Source organism: Carcharhinus amblyrhynchos, chromosome 3, assembly GCF_965287045.1.
Source record: "Carcharhinus amblyrhynchos chromosome 3, sCarAmb.v2.hapA, whole genome shotgun sequence".
Lineage (NCBI taxonomy): Eukaryota > Metazoa > Chordata > Chondrichthyes > Carcharhiniformes > Carcharhinidae > Carcharhinus > Carcharhinus amblyrhynchos.
The window spans coordinates 123,319,927-123,341,581 of NC_137326.1; the positions used below are offsets into that span (position 1 = coordinate 123,319,927).

The 21,655-nt window shown below is 40.9% G+C and overlaps 1 protein-coding gene across 5 annotated transcripts in view; it reads left to right on the forward strand.

The window, feature by feature from the left end:
- Window positions 1–16,591, forward strand: part of LOC145341098 (plastin-1-like) — a 123,972-nt gene extending 107,381 nt beyond the window's left edge. For all 5 annotated transcript variants that reach the window (XM_080185945.1, XM_080185946.1, XM_080185948.1 and 2 more), the window contains exons 12-16: window positions 988–1,102; window positions 6,696–6,829; window positions 9,469–9,592; window positions 12,480–12,604; window positions 14,023–16,591. In XM_080185945.1, coding sequence (XP_080042071.1) covers window positions 988–1,102; window positions 6,696–6,829; window positions 9,469–9,592; window positions 12,480–12,604; window positions 14,023–14,155 — 631 coding nt within the window. In that variant the 3' untranslated portion in view covers window positions 14,156–16,591. The remainder of the gene's footprint in view (window positions 1–987; window positions 1,103–6,695; window positions 6,830–9,468; window positions 9,593–12,479; window positions 12,605–14,022) is intronic.
- The last annotated feature ends 5,064 nt before the right edge of the window (window positions 16,592–21,655 follow it).

Below are 21,655 nucleotides of genomic sequence, written 5' to 3' on the forward strand. Positions count from 1 at the left end.
CCCAACTGGGGCAAGGGCTCTCAGCACTTCTCTTCCACCATCTTCTGTTGGGAAAAAGATTCAAAAGTTCGAGGATACCTCCCAAAATAATATTTTAGCCAATTTGTTCCAACAGCTTCTTCTCTGCTGCCATTAGACTTCTGAATGGACATACCTCTTATTAAGTTGATATTTCTCTACACTCTAGCTATGGCTGTAACATTATGTTCTGCACTCTTTCCTTTCCTTCCCACCCTATGTGCTCTATGAATGGTATGTTTTGCTTGTATAGCCTGCAAGAAACAGTACTTTTTCACTATTTCAATACATGTGGCAAATCAATTCAGTTCAAAATTCTAAATGGCTGAGCTATGTCAGGCATTTCATGTGTACAAGATCACATGCGTACCTGGATTTTACGGAAAGAAGTGCTGGTTAGGGGCATTGGCCATTCTAAATTCCCCCTCGGTGTATCCAAACAGGTACCAGAGTGTGGCGACTAGGGGACTTTCATAGTAACTTCCTGCAGTGTTAATATAAGCCTGCTTGTGACTAACAAAGAAAGTTTAAACCTGGCACAATGTATAAATTTATGACTGTTGGATCAGAATCTTGGAATTCGCGAACCTCATTGTGGAAGTATCAGCAAGAACGGAAAAGTGTTAAAAGCAAAGGTCCACCATCACCACCTAAGTAAGGGCAGTTGGGGATGAGCAATAAATTTTGCCTTTGTCAGGTTGCCACACCCCTCCAACAAATAAAGAAAAATTTGTACTGCATTGTCACCTTCACCAGAGCAGGCTTGTTTGATTAAAAAGGAAAAACTGCAATTGTTAGAAATCAGAAATAAAACAGAATGTGGTATGGACAAATAGACATTCTGTTGCCATCCATAAAGAGAAAAAACTTGGTTGACGTTTTGGTTACACACATTTCATCATGATGCTTGTTTGACACTTATAAAATTCACACAAAATGCTTACCTGTTGGTGTTTTGTTTCTATCCAGTGACCTGACTGATGGCTTAGTGATATTCCAATTATATGACAAAGTCACTGTGCCAGTGGATTGGAACCGTGTCAACAGACCTCCCTATCCACAGCTTGGGGCTAACATGAAGAAAGTATGTTGAATTAATTACCTCTTAATCCATCTGAGATCACCAATAGTGCTTTTTGTTTTAGAATGTGTGCTTTGTGCTGGGCATAGGTTATATCATAAATACTAGAAATTTGACTTGGTTGGCAACATTTTTATTCTGTAATAAAGCTGGAAGATTCTGTTCATTGTTAAACTTATAGCCAATGGGTGAAGTAGCAGACCAGATATCAATCTTTATTCAGTTTTAAATCTATTCATAAAGTGAAACATTACAAAATCTTGGGGGGGGTGGGGGGTTGGTGGCATAGTGAAATTGTCACTGGACTAGTAACCCAGAGACCCAGGGTAACACCCTGGGGACCAAGGTTCATTCACCACTGCAGATGATGAAATTTGAATTCAGTAAAAATCTGGAATTAAAAGGCTAGTGATGACAATAAAACTTTTCAATTGTTGCAAAAACCTATCTGGTTCACTTAATGTCCTTTAGGGAAGGAAATCTGCCATCCTTACCTGGTCGAGCCTACATGTGACTCCAGGGCCACAGCAATGTGGTTAACTCTTGGGTAATTTGGGATGGGCAGTAAATGCTGGCCCAGCCAGTGACATCGAACATAGAACATTACAGCGCAGAACAGGCCCTTCGGCCCACGATGTTGCGCTGACCAGTTGAAAAAACAATGACCCTCTAACCTAAACCAAACCCTTACCATCCATAAACCTATCCACGGATCTCTTAAACGCCCCCAAACTAGGCGCGTTTACAACTGCAGCAGGCAGGGCATTCCAATCCCTCACCACCCTCTGGGTAAAGAACCTACCCCTGACATCCGTCCTATAACTACCACCCCTTAATTTAAAGCTGTGCCCCCTCGTGCTAGCTTTCTCCATCCGAGGAAAAAGGCTATCACTGTCCACCCTATCTAAACCTCTAATCATCTTATATGTTTCAATAAGGTCCCCTCGTAGCCGCCTTCTTTCTAACGAAAACAACCTCAAATCCCTCAGTCTCTCCTCATAGGACCTCCCCTCCATACCAGGCAACATCCTGGTAAACCTCCTCTGCACCCTCTCCAAAGCCTCCACATCCTTCCTATAATGTGGGGACCAGAACTGCACACAGTACTCCAAGTGCGGCCGCACCAGAGTTTTGTACAGTTGCAACATGACGCTGCGGCTCCTAAATTCAATCCCCCTACCAATAAACGCCAAGACACCGTATGCCTTCCTAACAACCCTATCTACTTGATTCCCAACTTTCAGGGATCTATGTACACATACACCTAGATCCCTCTGTTCATCCACACTATTCAGAGTCCTACCGTTAGCCCTATACTCTACACATCCGTTATTCCTGCCAAGGTGAATTACCTCACACTTTTCTGCATTAAACTCCATCCTCCACCTCTCGGCCCAGCTCTGCAACTTGTCCAAGTCTCCCTGTAGACTAAGACACCCTTCCTCACTATCTACCACACCTCCGACTTTGGTGTCATCAGCAAATTTACTAATCCACCCAACTATACCCTCATCCAGATCATTTATAAAAATTACAAATAGCAGTGGCCCCAAAACAGATCCCTGAGGCACACCACTCGTAACTGAACTCCATGTCGAATACTTACCATCAACCACCACCCTCTGTCTCCTATCCGCCAGCCAATTCCTAATCCAATTACCTAAATCACCCTCAATCCCATACATCTGCAATTTCTGCAGAAGCCTTCCATGGTGAACCTTATCAAACACCTTACTAAAGTCCATATATACCACGTCAACTGCCTTACCCCCATCCACCTCTTTGGTCACTTTCTCAAAAAACTCAATAAGGTTAGTAAGACACGACCTACCCTCCACAAAACCATGCTGACTATCTCCAATCAATTCATTACTCTCCAAATAACTATAAATCCTATCCCTAATAATTTTTTCTAAAACCTTGCCCACAACAGAAGAACATACCCAACCCATGAATGAATTTTTAAAAATGTAATGAAAAACATGGTTTTTCTGTCAATAGATCTGCACTCTTAAATGTGTTTTTTAAAAAAGTAGACTTTTCATATCCTGTGACCTTTGTATCGATCCTCACTACATCTTGATAATGTTTTAGCCAATTTGTCCAACGTACTGTTGAGCTGCAACCACTTTCTAACACTGCATAGTTAAATGAAGCCATGATTAATACATTCATCATAATTTAAAGATTCTTGTGACTGGTACAATTCTTTCAGATTATTTTCAGCCTCTGAATTCTGTGTTATGTATCAGTTCAAGAATCTACTGTCCTGCTGTCCTGCTTTGGACAGTTCATCGCATAATGACATTTTGAGTCACAGCTATTAACAGCCCCTCTGTCATTCCTGGGGCTGTAACTCTTTTGCACTGACGCTCAACTGTAGTATTTGAATGATCTTGAAATGCCACAATCATTGACTCAACATGCTTTTTGACACTGCAGAATGTCCCATTCGTTGCCCCAAGGCATCTGGAAATGACTGTTTCCCCAGAATTCTTTTCAAGCAGTAGCCTCCTACTGGGAGTCTCTTTGAGACCTGAACCTCAGTTAATACCAGGAGCTTGTCCATATGTGACATCCTGGAATAATCCAGCAAGTTAAATACGGGCATTGGGCAAGGAATCACCAAATTGACTTTCTGCAATTTTAAGCACTCTGACAAATTCCTCCATGGAATAGCTGTCTGATCTTTGGAATCTATCAAAGATTTCCCTTCACTCGTTGGCATCCATAAAATCATCTCTTCCTGGTAAATTTCATTCATGGAGCTTAATAGGTAGATAGTTTTAGACCCCCGCCCCCCCCCCCCCCTACTTTGAGAAAAGCTGTTGACTAAGTTTAAGGGAGAGATATAAAAGGGTCCAAGTTTTTTCACTGAGGGTGATGAGTGCCTGGAACAGCTGCCAGAGGCAGATACAGTCTTGTCTTTCATAAAGCATTTAGATAGTTACATGGGTAAGATGTTATAGAGGGATATGGGCCAAACGTGGGCAACTGGGACTAGGTTAGTGGTTAAAAACTGGACAGCATGGACAAGTTGGACCAAAGGGCCTGTTTCCATACTCCCAAGCTCTTAACAGAAGATCCAAATCTTCATTCAGCGGCATGGTAGCATAGTGGTTTAGCACTGCTGCTTCACAGCTCCAGGGACCTGTGTTCGATTCCTGGCTTGGGTTGCTGACTGTGTGAAGTTTACACTTTCTCCCCATGTCTGCGTGGGTTTCCTCCGGATGCTCTGGTTTCCTCCCACAGTCCAAAGATGTGTGGGTTAGGTTGATTGGCAAAGCTAAATTGCCCCATAGTGTCCTGAGATGTGTAGGTTAGAGGAATTAGTAGGTAAATATGCAGGGATACGGGGATAGGGCAGGGGTGGGATTGTTGTTGGTGCAACTCGATGGGCCGAATGCCTTCCTTCTGCACTGTAGGTTTTCTACGGCTTTCAGCTCAAAATACTTTTCTTGATTTTACTTTTGTTAGGAAGAAACAGTGCCAAGGCCATATCCTGTTTCCTCCTTGGGAGGGATATAATCAGTGTCCACACATCCACTTCATTCTTCCGCTGGTCCTGGGATTCAGACTCTGTCTGCCAATGTCTCAATCATAACCTGACAATTTGCACTTGCCTTCGGCCATTCTTCAGGAAAAGCTGCTGAAATTATAATCTTCTGTCTTAAAATTTTTTTTTTTGCATGGTCCGCCCCTGACCATTACAATTCCTGTGGTGGGCAGGACAGGAAAATTTTTGCCCTAAGTGTCTCTTAAACTGATTTGACTAGACCAATTTTTAAAGAAAAAGCTAATTAACAACCCCTTTGCTGTTAACAGTAATCAGAAGCTTTAACAAAAACTTTAATTAATGTTCCTGGGGTGGTTGATGCACTCGATCACTGTGGCACCTACCAGTTGTTGGGGTGTTTCTTTATTAGTGCACAAATAATTATCCAACGAGTGCTCCCTATCTGTATACATTTGACCTTAATTTAGCCAATTAATATTTAACCTTTTTCTGCCTGAATCATTTGTTTCTTAAATTTCCCAATTTTCTCCCCATCCTGGAAATGTTGACTCCTGAGGGAGTGCAATCGCACAGGCAACAGTTATCCTGTGGTACCTCAGCCAAGTTGCCATTCTTGTGTCAAGCTGGATATTTACTATTAACATGGACTGGGAGGTGCCGCAGCTGAGCAGAAATTGAAAGTAGAAGCTCCAAAATATCTTTTCCCCAACTCAGTCCGTCCATTCTCGAGCTGATTAAATTTAAGGCTGATTGCAGGAATCCCCACCACTGACTTGAGAGAATCTGTCAGTCCACCTGGGATTGGTGTTAGAACTTCCAACCATTCTATTCAACTGTGTGGCTCAGTTCTACAATGCATATACCTTCACTAATTGGAAGTGTCTGATCTGTCTTTTTTTAAACACATGCGGATCATAAGAGCAGAGGTTCTAGTCAAAGTAATTGTAAAGATGGTGGGGACAATTTTCCAGCCTTGCCTGGCACAGATTGTTCCAACCTTGGAAAATAGCATGCGGGCCCACAAATCGGTTTCGCACCCAGTACCAAATGGTTTGCAATCTTTCTGATGAAGCAAACCGAATCGTACCCAGCAAGGACACAAAACTGATTGGCATAAAGTAGCATTTAAATATGCACAGCCCGTTCAACACCGGATTCTCCCAGTTCCCAGGTCATCCCAAACTTTGGGTGTGGTGTGAGACCAGGGACAATCCATACTGGTCCCCACTAGCGGAGAGCAGGCATGGTGGGCATGCTGGGAGGCTCAAAGGCCATTGAATCCCCGGGTGGTAGGGGGCATGGCTGGAAAGGAGTGGGGAAGGGGGTGAGGGGGGGAACGTAGAGAAAGACAGGGCTCCTGATTTGATATCTTTGGTCCATGCAGGAGGTTCCCCTGATGCTGGCCACCCTATCATTTCCCCCCCTGCATTAAGCAATAATGCCCCCTTTGCTCACTCCCTCACTAGGGTCTGGCCCAATGGCACCCAGAATACCCAGCTCCATTTAACTGAGTTTCAGGCCTGCTCCATCTTTCTGGTTCCAGCCAAAGCCGGTCCAGCTGTGGCCATTGCTTCCAGTGATGCTGCAGCAGCCCTCCAATTGGCTGGCAGCTCTTGGAGGCTGGATTCCTACCCTTGTAGGGATGGGAGCCCTGATGCCACGCGGATCATTGACTGACTGGATAGTATTGCTGCTCCTGAAATGGCCATGGCCAAGTTACTCCGGCTTTGGGGCCTGAAGTTGCAACACTGCCACCGGTGTTAACTTCAGCCCACGTGTGCATTGGAATTTCACTGTCTTGGGCTTTAGACAATGGAGGCTGCCAAAGATTCAGTGACAAGATTTTAAGATCCGTAGATGGTAACTGAATGAAAATAACTTCAGAAATGTTTATTTTAAGAAATAAACTTGCCACAATTGAAAAATAACGTCTGTGTTGCGCTGCACTGTGTGTATGTGTGTTGCTGTGTGCTTAAAAACCAAGTGCAATCATTCTGCCTCATTCCTGATTGTTGAATTGGGATTTTGTGGAAGTTTGGTGTCATGTCTTAATCTGAAATATGTTCTTGTTGGCTTCAGCTTGAAAACTGCAACTATGCCGTCGAACTTGGTAAAACGAAGGCCAACTTTTCTCTGGTGGGTATTGGTGGGCAAGACTTGAATGATGGCAATCCAACACTTACACTGGCGCTGATCTGGCAACTTATGAGAAGGTAAGGCAATCATTGGTTGGCATAGTGATGTAGAGCTTTAAAAAATTAAAAATTCTTGTGCTCACTTTTTTGGCAACCTGATCTTTCAAGTGTTGTAAATTGATTTATACAGAGACATCAGAGGAGGTAATATTGTGCTAGCTAAGCTCATTTGTTTTGAGAAACTTTCTTTGGCAAGATATTGGAATGGATGGAATAAATAAAGCTGATTTATTTTTACTTTGAAAGAGTTGATGTTTTTGAACACACAACAGCACTTTGATACTGTGGAGTAATTCTTTTTCTCTAGAATGCTCAGAGTACACACGTAAGAATCTTAACATCCCTAGAGTTTCTTAGAATAAATGAAGTTATCCTAAGCCAACTCTATGGGATTCATGTTCCAACTCCTTTTAGTTCCTCAAACCATTCTCTTTGCCATTTATATTGCAAGCTGTTCTGTATTAGTACTATCATGATCCATTTATTAATGCATGTTAAAACTCCTGCATGCTGCTCTTGGCAACCACTTCTCTACATAGTTTCTATTTGTAAATTAGTTATGTTGCACTTTTAAAAAATAAAGCAAGGGATTCGGGAAACAAATTGATCATAATTAAGATAATGATTGACCAAGAGAAAAATGCAATCTGTTCTTAAGAAAAATTCAGCACTATATTTTTTTAAATCGCTGCTGAGATGGGTCTTTTTGAGTGGGGAAGGGGGGCAGCTGGGTGAAAAGAGGGTGGCTTACTGGAATGGGGCTAAAGGGAGGGAAGGGGAGAGGGGTGCTGTCATCTATATCTGATGGAACAAAACTTAAGCCAATCTGGGATGTCTACAGATCTCAGCTTGGTAACGATGTTATTGCTGCATGTAGATCACAGAACAGTGACATTGCAGTGCTTCCCGGTGATTTAACCAGTCTTATTCAACCATGGGATGTCTCTCTTAAACCCTCCAGGATAGCGTGAGAGAAAAATGAAACGACAGGAGAGCCAGCATTTGGCTCTGTCATTAGCAACCCTGTGTGAATGGGTTGAAATCAGAACTGAGATCAAATCTTTCAGAAAATGTGGGATACCCAATACACTTGGTGGGACAGAAGATGATTGTTTATAGAATGATATGGCTGCTGACTATGATGTATTTGATGATCTATTTGATCCTGCTGTTCCAAGAGCAGAATGGGATGCATTATTTTGAAGATGAGATGATGTTGTGTATTATTTGCTGTAAAGTAGTATTCTCTTCTGTGTTGTCAAAACAAACTACCTTTATTTATTCATATTGGAGTTGATGAATTTGAGTTTGGTGTATACCAATTGATGTCTTTTCCATGGAGATTATTATTTATTCATGGTGGTACAGTGGTTAGCACTATTGCCTCACAGTGCCAGGGACCCAGGTTCAATACTGGCCTTGGGTGACTGTCTGTGTGGAGTTTGCACATTCTCCCTGTGTCTGCATGGGTTTCCTCTGGGTGCTCTGCTTTCCTCCCACAGTCCAAAGATGTGGGTTAGGTTGATTGGCCATGCTAAATTCACCCTAGTGTTTAGACATAAGGGATTAGCAGAGAAAATGTGTGGGGTTACAGAAATAGGACCCGGGTGGGATTGTGGTTGGTGAAGATTTGATAAGCTGAATGGCCTCCTTCTGCACTGTTGGGATCCCATGATTCTAAATGTCAAAAAAAAACTTTTTGGTCCCGTTTGCGCTATTTTTGGGGTGGGGGTTGGCAGGACAGTTGGCAATTCTGATTGTGAGACGATGCAAGAGATTGAATTTCAAATCCTCAAAACTATGTTTTAAACATTTAAGAATCTTAACATCCCTAGAGTTTTAGAATAAATGAGAAGTTATCCTAAGCCAAATCTACAGGATTCATGTTCCAACCCCTTTTAACCGAGAACACTGTGCTACTGGGTGGCACGGTAGCACAGTGGTTAGCACTGCTCCTTCATAGCTCCAAGGACCTGGTTCAATTCCTGGCTTGGGTCACTGTCTGTGTGGAGTTTGCACATTCTTCTCATGTCTGCGTGGGTTTCCTTTGGGTGCTCCAGTTTCTTCCGGGTGTTCCAGTTTCCTCCCACAGTCCAAAAATTTGCGGGTTAGGTTGATTGGCCTTGCTAAAATTGTCCTTGGTGTCCTGAGATGCGTGGATTAGTGGGTAAATGTGTGGGAGTGTGGAGATGGGGCCTGGGTGGGATTGTGGTTGGTGCAGAGTCGATGAGCCGAATGGCCTCTTTCTGTACTGTGGGGTTTCTATGTTTCTCAAAACTATTGCCTATGTAAAAGTCAAACCCCTTCTTTTTGGCTAAAATTCAAGGGTTGATTATTTGGCAAAGCAAGTTAGGATGCTTTGCCCTGTAGGCAGTGTATGAAAAGTGACTGTGGTGATGAGAATTTTATTCTGTCCATTGAATCTTCCCCCTGTCTCTGTGGCAAAACACTTCTGGTGCAACATCCTTCTTGGTAGATTTCAATGAAGTGCTGCCCCAGTTATTGCTGGAGGTTTATTATCAATTGATTGGATTTTGGAAATCAGAATTTGTTTTTGTTCAGATGCAAGCTATAAAAAGATCATATCATGAAAAAGCTACTTTTGAAAAAATAACTCTTAAAATGTTTAATCTTTGCTCTTCCTGCTTTACTCTCAGGTATACTCTGAAGGTACTTTCAGATCTTGGAGATGGATCTAAGGTGACAGATGAAATCATTATAAAATGGGTAAATGAGACCTTGGCAAATGCAAAGAAGAAAACCTCAATTACCAGCTTCAAGGTAAATGCAAAAGATGAGCTCTTTTCACTCACCCAATTTGGCTTTAATTTTGAATCGAGAAATTGCTGACCTGCACTGCTTCCCTGCATTATCAAGCAAGATATCTGCTACCCAGCAATTAAACACTATTATAAAGAGAATCTACAGAATTGAAGATACAAGACTTCTATTTTGCTTCTTCTTGCTCCTATTTGCATGTAACAATGTTTCTTGGTAGTCATGTGCATCAAATCTGACTGGACTGTGACCATTAAGCTACTTGTCAAACTTCCAATCATCTTCCTCATGTTTAGGCTTTTTTTTTCCTTTTTTGTAATTGATTTTTTTTTTCCTTTCCTGTTGGTTATGTTCCACTTTCATTGTTCAGCATTCATACAGTGCTAGTGAATTTTCCCAACTTCATCTGTCTGATTTTTATTGAGCTGCTGAAATATTTGCCTGAGGCAGAATTCCTACCCACCTATTTGCACATTCCTAAAGTAACACCTATAGTATAATAAATATACAGTCCTGCTATTCAAGGAAAGAAAATCAGAAACTTAACTCACATTCTAATCGCAATTAAAATCCTGCCCCCCCCGCTCCCCTTACACAATGCATAATATGATGCACTCTCCTAAGAAGATGTTTGTGTGAAGATATAGTTGCTGTTTTTAATCCACACAGACTAGTTCTTCACCAAAATCTTTTGGACTAGCAGTCTGTTCTGACAAATCTGCTGCAATCTTGAAATCTGCCTTGTTTGATGATAAGCAGTACTCAGTGCTAAAAGGTTCTGGGCTATTTTTCCTCTGAGTAATTGTGTGAAATGAGAAAATAAAGAAATTCATCCTGGGCAATGAATTTTATTGAAGTCAAGAGGAATGAATATCATGCAGGTCGTGGCTAGTGTAATACTGCCCATTTTGCATTGTCCAAGATTAATTTCTGCCCAATGGTGTATTCTTAAAATATGCCCATTCAATGGGGGGATCCTCTGGCTTCCCAGCCGTGAGTTTCTTGGTGGTGGGAGATGGCACATTATTTGTTAACGGTAGGATTCTCTGATCCTGCCACTGTCAATAGGAATTCCCATTAATATCACCATACCACTGTGAAACTTGCAGGAGGGGGTGTGCTGGCATTGGGACCCAGAGAATCCCAACTGTGTAATATGAAGTGCATGCATATGTACAGCTATTTAATTGCAATTCCTGTTATAATACAGGCACTTGTACAATTCCCTCTATCCCCATGAATCCAATTGAGAAGTTGCGATATTACAATTTAATTTATTCCTACTCCTACTTAACTGCAAGTCTGACATGCAAAGCTGTTACGTTCAGAAAAATTGATCAGGATTCTCTGGTCATTCACACCAGCGGGATTCTCCCGTCCCACTGAGATGAACAGAGATTTGGCTGGATGCCAAATTCTCCATCCTTTCTGGCAGTGGCTACGCAGCATGAACAGCCAGAGAATTCCAGTCTTAATGGACGTAGGACTTAGCAGCAGGAGTGGGCAATTTGGACCTTGGAGCCTGCTCCACTATTCAGTAAGATCATGGCTGATCTTGTTTTCTCAACTCCACTTTCCTGTCTGCCTTCCATACCGTTGTCTGTCAATGATCTGCCTGAGTATAGGCCCAACCTGGTTAACCATTTCTCATTAGGATAAGCCTCTCATCCCAGAATAAGTTGTGAACCTTCCCTGAACTGCTTCTGATACAATTATATCTTTTTTTCAAATAAGGAGACCAAAACTGTACACGCTACTCTAGATGTGATTTCATAAAGGCTCTTCACAGTTGCAGTAGAACTTGTCTACTTGTATGTTTCATTCCCCTTGCAATTACTGCCAATATTCCATTTGCCTTCCTCATCACTTGCAGTACCTACATTCCCAACTTTGTGATTCATGTACCAGGACACCACCAGATTTTGCAGTCTCTCCATTTAAGTAGTTCCCTGCTTTGCTATTCATTCTGCTAAATTGGACATGTTCACATTTTCTCACTTTATACTCCATCTGCCAAAGTTTTGTCCATTACTTAACCCCTATTATTTTTTAAAATCTATTTCTTCATGGGATGTGGGTGACAATGGCGAGGCCATCTGTTGTTGCCCATCCCTAAGAATTGAATGACTTGCTGGGCCATTCAGAGAGCATTTAGATCCACATAGCTGTGGATCAGGTAAGGATAGCAGATTTCTTTCCCTAAAAGATGTTAGTAAACAGGTAGGTTTTTATGACAGTGGTAGTTTTATGGTCACCATTAATGAGACTAGTTTTCAACTCCAGGTTTTAATAATTAAATTTAAAATTCCCCCAGTTGTAGGATTTTAACCCATTTCCGCAGAGCATTAGCCTAGGTCACTAGATTACGCATCCAGATATTACCACCATCGCGCACGTGCACGCGCACACGCACACGCACGCGCACACACACACATATATGCACCACGTAATCTAATCTTGTGTCATTACCCTTGATGTGGCATCTCCTCAAATGTCTTTTGGAAATCCAAGTACACCAAATCTACCAATTCCCCTTTATCAACCTTGGATGCTACTTTCTCAAAAATTCTAGTAACATAATAAAACACGATTTCAATTTCTCAAAGCCACTATGACTTAGCCTGATCAAATTATGATTTTCTAAATGTTCTACCATAGCCTCCTAAATAATGGATCCAAGCAATTCCACTGTGACAGATGTTGGGCTAACTGTAGTTGCTTTATTTCTATCTCCCTCCTTTCTTAAGTGAGGTTGTTATACAGCAGGCCAGATTTCATTGCTTCACGTTTTACAGAAATTTTTGATTATTAATGGAGGTTGCAATTTGAAAAAGCCCTGCTGTTGTCATCTACTTTAAAGGACTTTCTTTTATTGTTCTTAATCTCCCAGGATAAATGCATTTGCACCAGTTTGCCTGTTATAGACTTGATAGATGCTATTGTACCTAATGCGATTCACTATGAGCTGGTGAAACAGGATGACTTATCGGACACTGACAAGCTGAACAATGCTAAGTAAGTTTGATGTTCATGATCAGTAATTATAATGCTCTACTAATTGCTTCATAAATAAAACCTGTGTTGAATTTGGTGGGTGGGGGGGGGAGGGTCGGTGATTCTTATTTGAAGTACTTTTGAGGCGGTTAATTGGGATTAGATTAACTGTATTTTGAAGAAAAATCTGAAAAAGACTTGTATTTCCTTTCATAACTATCAGATTCCCAGAATGCTTTACAACTAGTGAAATATTTTTGAAGTGTCATCACTGTTGTAACTCAGGAAACGTGGCAGATGATTCCAGAACATAGCAAGTTTCAGCAAATAAAATGGGCAGGATTTTCCAGCCCTCCCTGCTGCCAGAATCTTCCGGTGCTGCTGAAAGTCAACGAACCTCTGGCTGGCCGGCTGCATTCTCCATAGTGGGTCTCACCATGGCTGGTCTGGAGAATCCTGACCAACGTGATAAAGACCACATTGTTGGTTTAGAAATAAATATTGGCTGGGACATTTTGACTTGGGAATGGGGATAGTTATGTACAGCACGGAAGCAGGCCTTTGACCCAACTGGTCCATGCCGACCAGTTTTCTAAACTGAACTAGTACCTTTTGCCTACGTTTGACCTACATCCCTCTAAACCTTTCCTATCCATGTACTTGTCCAAGTGTCTTTTAAATGTTGTAGTTGAACCCACCTCTACCACCTCCTCTGGCAGCTCATTCCATATATCCTGCACCATCCTCCATGTGAATAGTGGGATTTCCACTACTGTTCCTTGAAATAGTACAACAGGATCTTTTACATCTACCCAAGAGAGTAGGCAGGACCCCTGTTTGATGTCTGATCTGATAGACAGCACCTAATAGCTATTAGGTGTCCTTTTGATTCTTTATACCTTTATCCACTGGATTTGCTTGTTTTAAGCTAAAACAAAATTGAACAGAATTGATGTATATTTCACCCAGCCTTCCTACTGATAAGTAAACAGGAGAAAATGCTGCTTGAAATGCGAATGCCATTCCCTGTTACACCATCGCCCAAAGCCAATTAAATGTAAATGATCAGGTGGATGGGCATCCTATTTTGAATCCTTTTAAAGGAGTTACTATTGTCACTTGAGGTGAGGTCAGAGTTATTTGTCACTGCTTCTGATTAGTTCTGAACTGAAATGTCAGCGAGGGGATATTATTGCGAAAATGTTGAAAGGACTGTTTAAACTGTTCAAGGTGTTGGTCATCTGGATGGGAACCCGCCACTACAATTTCTCAAGGAAAGCAACAAAAAAATTGGCAAACAAAATGCACTGCACCAAATGTGGGGTGGGCATAAAAATAAATCGGGTATAATGTAGGGCTGAGGAACAAAGGATGCTTTCTGGAAGTAGCACTTCTGGTGTTGATTGAATACTCTTCTATGGTGTGCTTGTCTCTTTCAGATATGCCATTTCAGTAGCACGAAAGATAGGCACTCGCGTATATGCGTTGCCTGAAGATCTGGTGGAAGTGAAGCCAAAGATGGTCATGACTGTCTTTGCTTGCTTAATGGGGAAAGGATTGAAAAAGGTGTGAAGAGAACTGAGCACCTTGTTCACATTGATCCTGTCTGCCATATCATTAACCAATTCAGAATCCTGCAATTTACATAATTTATCTGTCATTTTATTTTTAAATCTGTTTTCAGCACAGGACATAATATAATTGGGAATAATTTCTGAAACGAAATACTAGCTGGAAATAATTTTGGTTCTTGAGCACTAATTTTATTGTGTATTTTAAGTTTTCCTATAGTTAATTTTCCATGTTAAGATTAAAACTCGCACTTATTTCCGTTTACTATTTATAACGCAGCATCTACCAGGCAATTTATGTATTCCTGTATTGCTTACCGTGGAAAGAAATGTGTCCCAGAATTCTGTACCTAAGCAAATTCATAATTGATCTGCTTTTTGGAAATGGCTGCTGTTTTGTAAATCATTTCTACTATCATTTGAATTGCAAATATTTAAGTATCTACAATGGATTCTGTAGAGGGACACTGGTACTCTGTAGTACTGAGAAGATGTAGTGGTGCCACCTAAACACCTGTCTGCAAATAATGATGCAGCAGTGTTCATGAAATTACATACTGTTGATTATGATCAGCACAAAGCAGAATTATGTGATGAAACACTTCAAGGCTAATAAACCTATAACTCATTTGTTAAGATTTCTCTGAATTGCAAGCGTTGCAGTCTTCACACCGCAGTCTTACACTCACTATTGTGGTAATTAAAGAATTTTGTTCACTAAAGTGATCACATTTCTAAAACTCACTGCTGCTCCTTGATGGAATTTGGTTTTAAAAAAATTGATAACATAATGTGCTGATTTTTTTTAAACCCATATGGTCCCAGAACATTTTGTGCTTGATCAGACTTGGATTTTGTGTTCATATTGCATTGTTCTTGTACTAGGAACTGAAAACAATGAGTGATTAGAAAATGCTTTGGTCTTATTAATTGAATAAATTATGTTTATATTGGATAATACAGCAAGAGTACCCCACGTGGTTGTTAAAACAATCATTTTGTACTTGGTGTGCACTGCCATCTCATTAGCTGCAAGAATTATATGCAGATTGAGGATGTATCTTTTATTGTTGGATTCCCATTGAGACATTTCTTTATGTAATGAGCTATGGTATAATTGAATTGGAAATGTCATTAAAGTAACAATTTCACAGCATGTAATTCTACAGATATAGAGGTAGCTTCTTTATTCACTCCATTGCTTTTGAAGTTTTCAAAATCTTTTTGGAGGAGTTATTGCAAAACATTGTTCAAAATGCATTTACAGTAAGGTACTCAAGTAGTTCACATAATCGATACCATTGCAGCTTTTCAATGCAGCATGAGTTAAGTGAATTAAATATGATCTAAATAACGGAGGTAAATGTTCAAATTGTCACCCAGGTACAAAAGAGCCAATGCAGATCAGCTGCAGTTTGATTTTCATTACCCCTTGGGTGGTTTATATCATGGGTGGCATTGTGCAACATTAATTATATGTTGGGTAGCATGTTGAAAATCTGTCCTACAACACAGGATGGCACCATGGCACTGTGGTTAGCATTGCTGCCTCACAGCGCCAGGGAACCAGGTTTGATTCCTGGCTTGGGTCACTGCCTGTGTGGAGTTTGCATGTTCTCCCTGTGTTTGAATGGGTTTCCCCTGGGTGCTCCGGTTTCCTCCCACAGTCCGAAAGGCATGCAGATTAGGTTGATTGGCCGTGCTTAATTGCCCTTTGGTGTCGGGGGATGAGTGGGGTATATACATGGGGTAACAGGGATAGAGCCTGGGTGGGATTGTTGTTGGTACAGGATCAATGGGCCAAATGGCTACCTTCTGCACCACAGGAGTTCTATGATCCTCTAGTTATGTATGCATAAGATTGTTTGAAGACATTGAAGATTATTTTTGTTTCTTGAATGATTTATTAAAACTGGAAATGGGTGCTGCCAGAGATCACAATGGGACCAAGGTGGAACAATTGCCTTATTCTGAACAGATCACTAGAAAATAATATACCCTGTTTTCAATGCACTGCCACAAACCTACTTAGAATGTACCTTAGTATGACTCTACTTTGAACATGTTTTTTTTTGTATTATTTACCTATCTTAGTGCAATATGGGACTGCAATTGAATTAGTAAAGCTTAACATTGTTTCTGAAAAGGGGCTAGCTGCGGGGTTAAAATTTAATTGAGCGCTTGTGTTAAAATTTGGTTTGTGGTGACCTGTGAAAGAGCATCACTTTAGTTCGGGCTCCATTTCCATGATGGAATTTAATGTTTATTATCTGATCTGTATGATGGAGCATTTCACAGAAACACACTAAATATCAAGTTGAGTAAACAATTTTTGTGATGTAAATGTATGTATTAATATCAAAAAATGAGTGTTTTTCAAATACAAGGCTTAAATGACTTGGCAAATAAAAAGATACCAGTATGTAACTGGCCTATTTATCTTTGCAACAATTTCACTTTTTTGATTTTTCTAAGTGCTCTATTTTCTAGATTTTCTGAAAATTATCTACAGATATTTGGGTATGTGGGCACAGACATAGGTTTTTGGGAGGATGTACAGTTTCTTTTGGATCATGTATCCGATTCCTACAACTAGAATTGCCTTTCTCATCCCTGGCATTGTTCCTGTTGTCAAAGTGTTTGGAAGTATAGTGGAGTGTTTCTGGAGGGCTTTGTGATGAGTTCCTGGTTTCAACAGTGAGTGTTGCTGCATCCTCATGGGGATGGCAGGAGATTTGGTGATCTGTCCACAGTAAAGGCTGCAAAACGTGTGGGGCTGAAGGTGCAATGCCTCTGAATCAGCAGTGTGACAGATGTACCATCGTGCTCAATGCTGTTACCCAAGCCAGACACCACAGGCTCCATCATAGCTGACACCATGGTGCAGTGCCATTCCACCATAGGGCTCAGGTTCTTGTTCACTGGTTCTGCTCTTGTGTCCAACCTTGACCAGCAAAAGAGAAAACAGAATATTGGTGATTGTGCTGGATTCTGCCTGAAGTAGCTGCATAATTGGAAGTTTGTGGAGGCAGTGAGAGATGACTGTGATGCCAGCAGCATTAGTAACTGGATGAGGTGGAGTTTCTGGGTGTTAGACATAGTCCTGACTGCCAGGACTTTTGGTGAGTGCTAGGGGTGTGCTGTATTGAGCAGCATGATCATCTAGTGGTGTGGTGGAAAGGAATCATCACGTCAAGATTCATTCACTGACTTTGCCCACCCATGTGAGATCTTTACACTTCTTGTGGCACAGCCATCAGGTACTGGGGCCCAAACTCCAGGAATCGACCTCCCTGTCATCTGCTCCCAATCCCTTCTTGGGGTGCACCTTGTTGACTCCCTGGGCCATAATCAAATAATTTCTATCCTATGCACCTCTGCCAAGAAGGCTTCCAGTGCCACAGCATAACATGTTAATAATCAACCTGTTTGGCCATGTTATGAAAGTCCACCTTCTGCTGCCATCAAGTCCTGAATTGAGACTTGAACCTGGGAGCTTCTGCCTCAAGAGGTAGTGTGATGCATTTAAAGGAGGCTGAAAGATCAACTGAGATGGGAAAGTTTGTTTTAGTTTCTTGGAGAAGAGACTTAGAGGGGATCTGTTGAGGCTCTTAAATCTTGAATGGTGTTGTACAAAAGCAAAGACCTTCCAGTGGGATAATGGGGAGGCGGTGACATAGTGGTATTGTTACTAGTAAAGTTCTGGGGACCAGGCAGCATAGTAGTTAGCACTGCTGCCTTTCAGCGCCAGGGACTTGGGTTCAATTCCAGCCTTGGGTGATGGTCTGTGTGGAGTTTGCACATTCTCCTTGTATCTACGTGGGTTTCTTCTGGGTGCTCCGGTTTCCTCCCACAGTTCAAAGATGTGCGGGTTAAGTTGATTGGCCATGATAAATTGCCCTTTAGTGTCAGGGGGATTAGGATTGTAAATATGAGGTCACAGGGATGGGACCTGAGTGGGATTGTTGTTGTTGCAGGACTGATGGGGCAAAAAGCCTCCTTCTGTACTGTAAATTCTATGACCTGAGTTTGAATCCCACTGCTGCAGATGTGAAATTTGAATTCAACAAAAGTCTGAAATTAACAAGTCTAATGATGACCATGAAACCATTTTCATAACACTATTGTCCTTTAGGGAAGGAAATCTGTTGCCCCTACCTGGTCCAGTCCTGATTAACATGTGACTCCAGACCTACAGCAATGTGGTTGACTCTTAGTTGGTCACTCAGTTCAAGGGCAATTAGGTATGGGCATTAAATGTTGGTGCAGCACGACAGTCTTCAGTTCAGATTTGGGTAGTGAAGGGTGTGAATCATGTAGTAATTTACCCCAAAAGTCTTGCTACAACTACCTCTCAAATCACTGATAATCATATGAGATGAATTTAAGTTTAGTAATTAAACCTGAGTTGCGATAGATTACTCACTGGAAAATACACAGGCTATCCATAGCCTTTATTCATCACTATTGAAGGCAGCAAAATCTCTGCAGAAGTATTGAATCAATGCAGGGCGCAGAATCTTGCGCAAGAGTTGGGAGGTGATGGCCTTGTGGTATTTTCATAATAACTTCATCTTAGTGTTAATGTAAGCCTACTTGTGATACTAATAAATAAACTGAAACTTAAAGTACTGTCGCTGATTATTAAGCCAGAAACTCAGTTAATGTTCTGGGGACCCAAATTCGAATGCTGCCATGGCAGATGGTGGAATTTGAATTCAATAAACAATATCTGGAATTAAGAATCCACTGATGGCCATGAAACAATTGATGGAAAAAACCCATCTGGTTCCATTTGGGAAGGAAATCTCTCATCCTTATTTGGTCTGGCCTACATATGACTTCAGAGCCACAGCAATGTGGTTGACTCTCAACTGCTGTCTGAACAACGGATGGGCAATAAATGCTGGCCAGCCAGTGATGCCTATGTCCAATGAATGAATTAAAAATAAGTTGACTGGTTGTAACTGGCCTAACTGCCATAGTGTTACACCCCTTTTATTCTGAAAGATTCAAGAAGCAAAAATTTCTCTCTCACTCTTTGTAACCTCCTTCCATCAAGAACTCAGGCAGATGGAGAAGTAAATGAAATCAGTGACTTAACATTTGAATCCTACCTGGATCCTACTGTATTTAATTTTGTCTGCTCTTCTAAGCAAGTGCCAGAAGTACTTGAAGCTGAAAGGACAGTGTTCAGATCTGCATGTAGTAAAAAGCTAAACGATTTATTACATTTTCTGGGTTCAATTCCATCCAGGCAAGTATGGACAAATAAATGATTTCTGGCAATGCATCCCACTATTTGCACATAGGAACACTGGTTGCAGAGGTTTCCTGTTGAACCCATGGAAGTAGGCCAGGGATTCAACAGGGATGATTTGCAGAAAGCACAGAGACTGCCTGCACTCAAATACACAACAGAAACTTCAAACTCCACCCTGGTGAAGGCTCTGGATAGAACCTGCTTCCATTTAGGATTGTGGCTGATTGATCCGACCTGAGTTTCCATTGGGACATCTGAGTGGCAAATGGAGTTTCTCCTTCCCATCATCTGTGGATGTTCTCCAGTTGGGGCTAGGGCAAGAACACCTTGCCCTATTTGTCTGCCATATCCTATCTCATGTCAATAATTGCTTTGTTTACATTTTATAACTGGAAAACACAAGTGATGTAATTAAGTGGTTTCTGTTTGCCTGAAAGTTCACCACTTCTGAAACATGAACTCTAAATTTAATCTTTTGTTTTTGCTTAATATGCTTTCTGAAGGTTGCAGAAAATAAAAGCTGTAACAGATCCATTATTGGCAGTGTGTCTCAAAACAAGATGGCACAGATTTTTGTAAGCAGTGGTGAAGGAACAGTGCTCATCTTGTGCCTGATGGACAGCTACTCACAAAGGTTTATTGCTTTCGAGGGGAGACCTGCTGTTATTTTGTGCCAGTTATTGTGAGGAGACCTCCATAGGAGATCTGTTGTATATAAGAGCAGGGCAAGGATCTTTGTCAACTAACAAGCATCTCCATGGAGACATATTGCAATGTCCCAACTATATCAGGGGTTGTAGGTTTAACACCAGTAGAAAAGACTTGGTCTTCACTCGTATATTTAAACCAACATACAGTAGGTTTATTGGAAGAGATGTTGGATACAAAACTGAGAGTTAAAAACAACAGTCTGTTGCAAAGCCGTAATGAGATTACCAACAAATCATGTGATCAGCTCTTAAAGCAACCTGCAAGCCTTTTAAATATATATCTTTACTCCTGTAGTCATGAAAACGAATTACTATGATATACATAGGATCAATAATACTGGACTACAATGCATCATTAATCACTATACACAGTCAATAAGAAAGTGGATCAGGAGGACATTTATTCATCTGTGGTTATATACAATGTTCTGGAATTTGGGTGTCCTTGACCCTAGAAGTATGATTTTGGAACTTCAGTATGAATTTCCTCTTTTGGAACAAATTCTGTATCGTTCTCACTCAGTGTAGCAGCAGGGACACAATCATCAAGGAATTCAGATTCAATTTAATCTTCTGTAGCAACGTTCACAACACTAGGGACCAAAACAAGTTGGTACTTCTGGAGCTGATTCAAAGAAAGCACTTTTGAGATGACAACAATTGGTCAGCATAGCATCACTAAACCAATTCATCTTTGGTTTGAACTATATAAAAAAATTGGACCTGTTTTTGCTGAACTATGGCTGGTACCCATTTCTCACACATCGAAGATTATGCGCTAACGCTCGATATCTTTGTTGAAATTAGTGTTTTTCCCTCACTTCTTGTTGACTCTACTGTCTGAAGTTTCTGGAGGCAATAACAAATCAGACGTAGTTTTCAACTTTAAGAATAGCAATGCAGTTGAACTTTGGGCAGTCACATGAGTAATGTTTCTATAAAATACCAAAAAGTATATCAAATGATTAATGAACAAATTAATGAACCTTGCTCTTTAGAAGCTTTTAAAGAATATTTTGAGGATTGTTTGAATCTTTCAGCCAATCCATTGGTTAATTGATGATAAAGTGTGGATTTATATATTACATATCATTTATTTTGAAATAGTCCTCAAACTCTGAAGTAAAAGTGTGAATCATTAACAATCTGCTCTGGTTTACCAAATCTATCAAAACGTTTGTCCAGATGTAGTAGATCTCATAACTTCAGGCCAATTTGAGTATGCATTAATTGTGACTAAAAACATGTAACCCTCAAATGGACTAGCAAAATCTACATGCAATCATTGCTGTGGCATTTTAGACCACTCCCAAGAATATAAAGGAGACACAATAATGGTGTATTTATTATTTGTGCATAGGACTGACACTCTTGAACTTTTTCTTCAATGTAAGCATCCAAACCCAGCCACCAAAAATAACTACTTGCTAATTCCTTCATCTGGACTACACCAGGATGTCCTTCAGATGGTTGTTCAAGAACTCTTCTATATAGAATAGGAGGAATGATCACTTGGATTCCCTACATT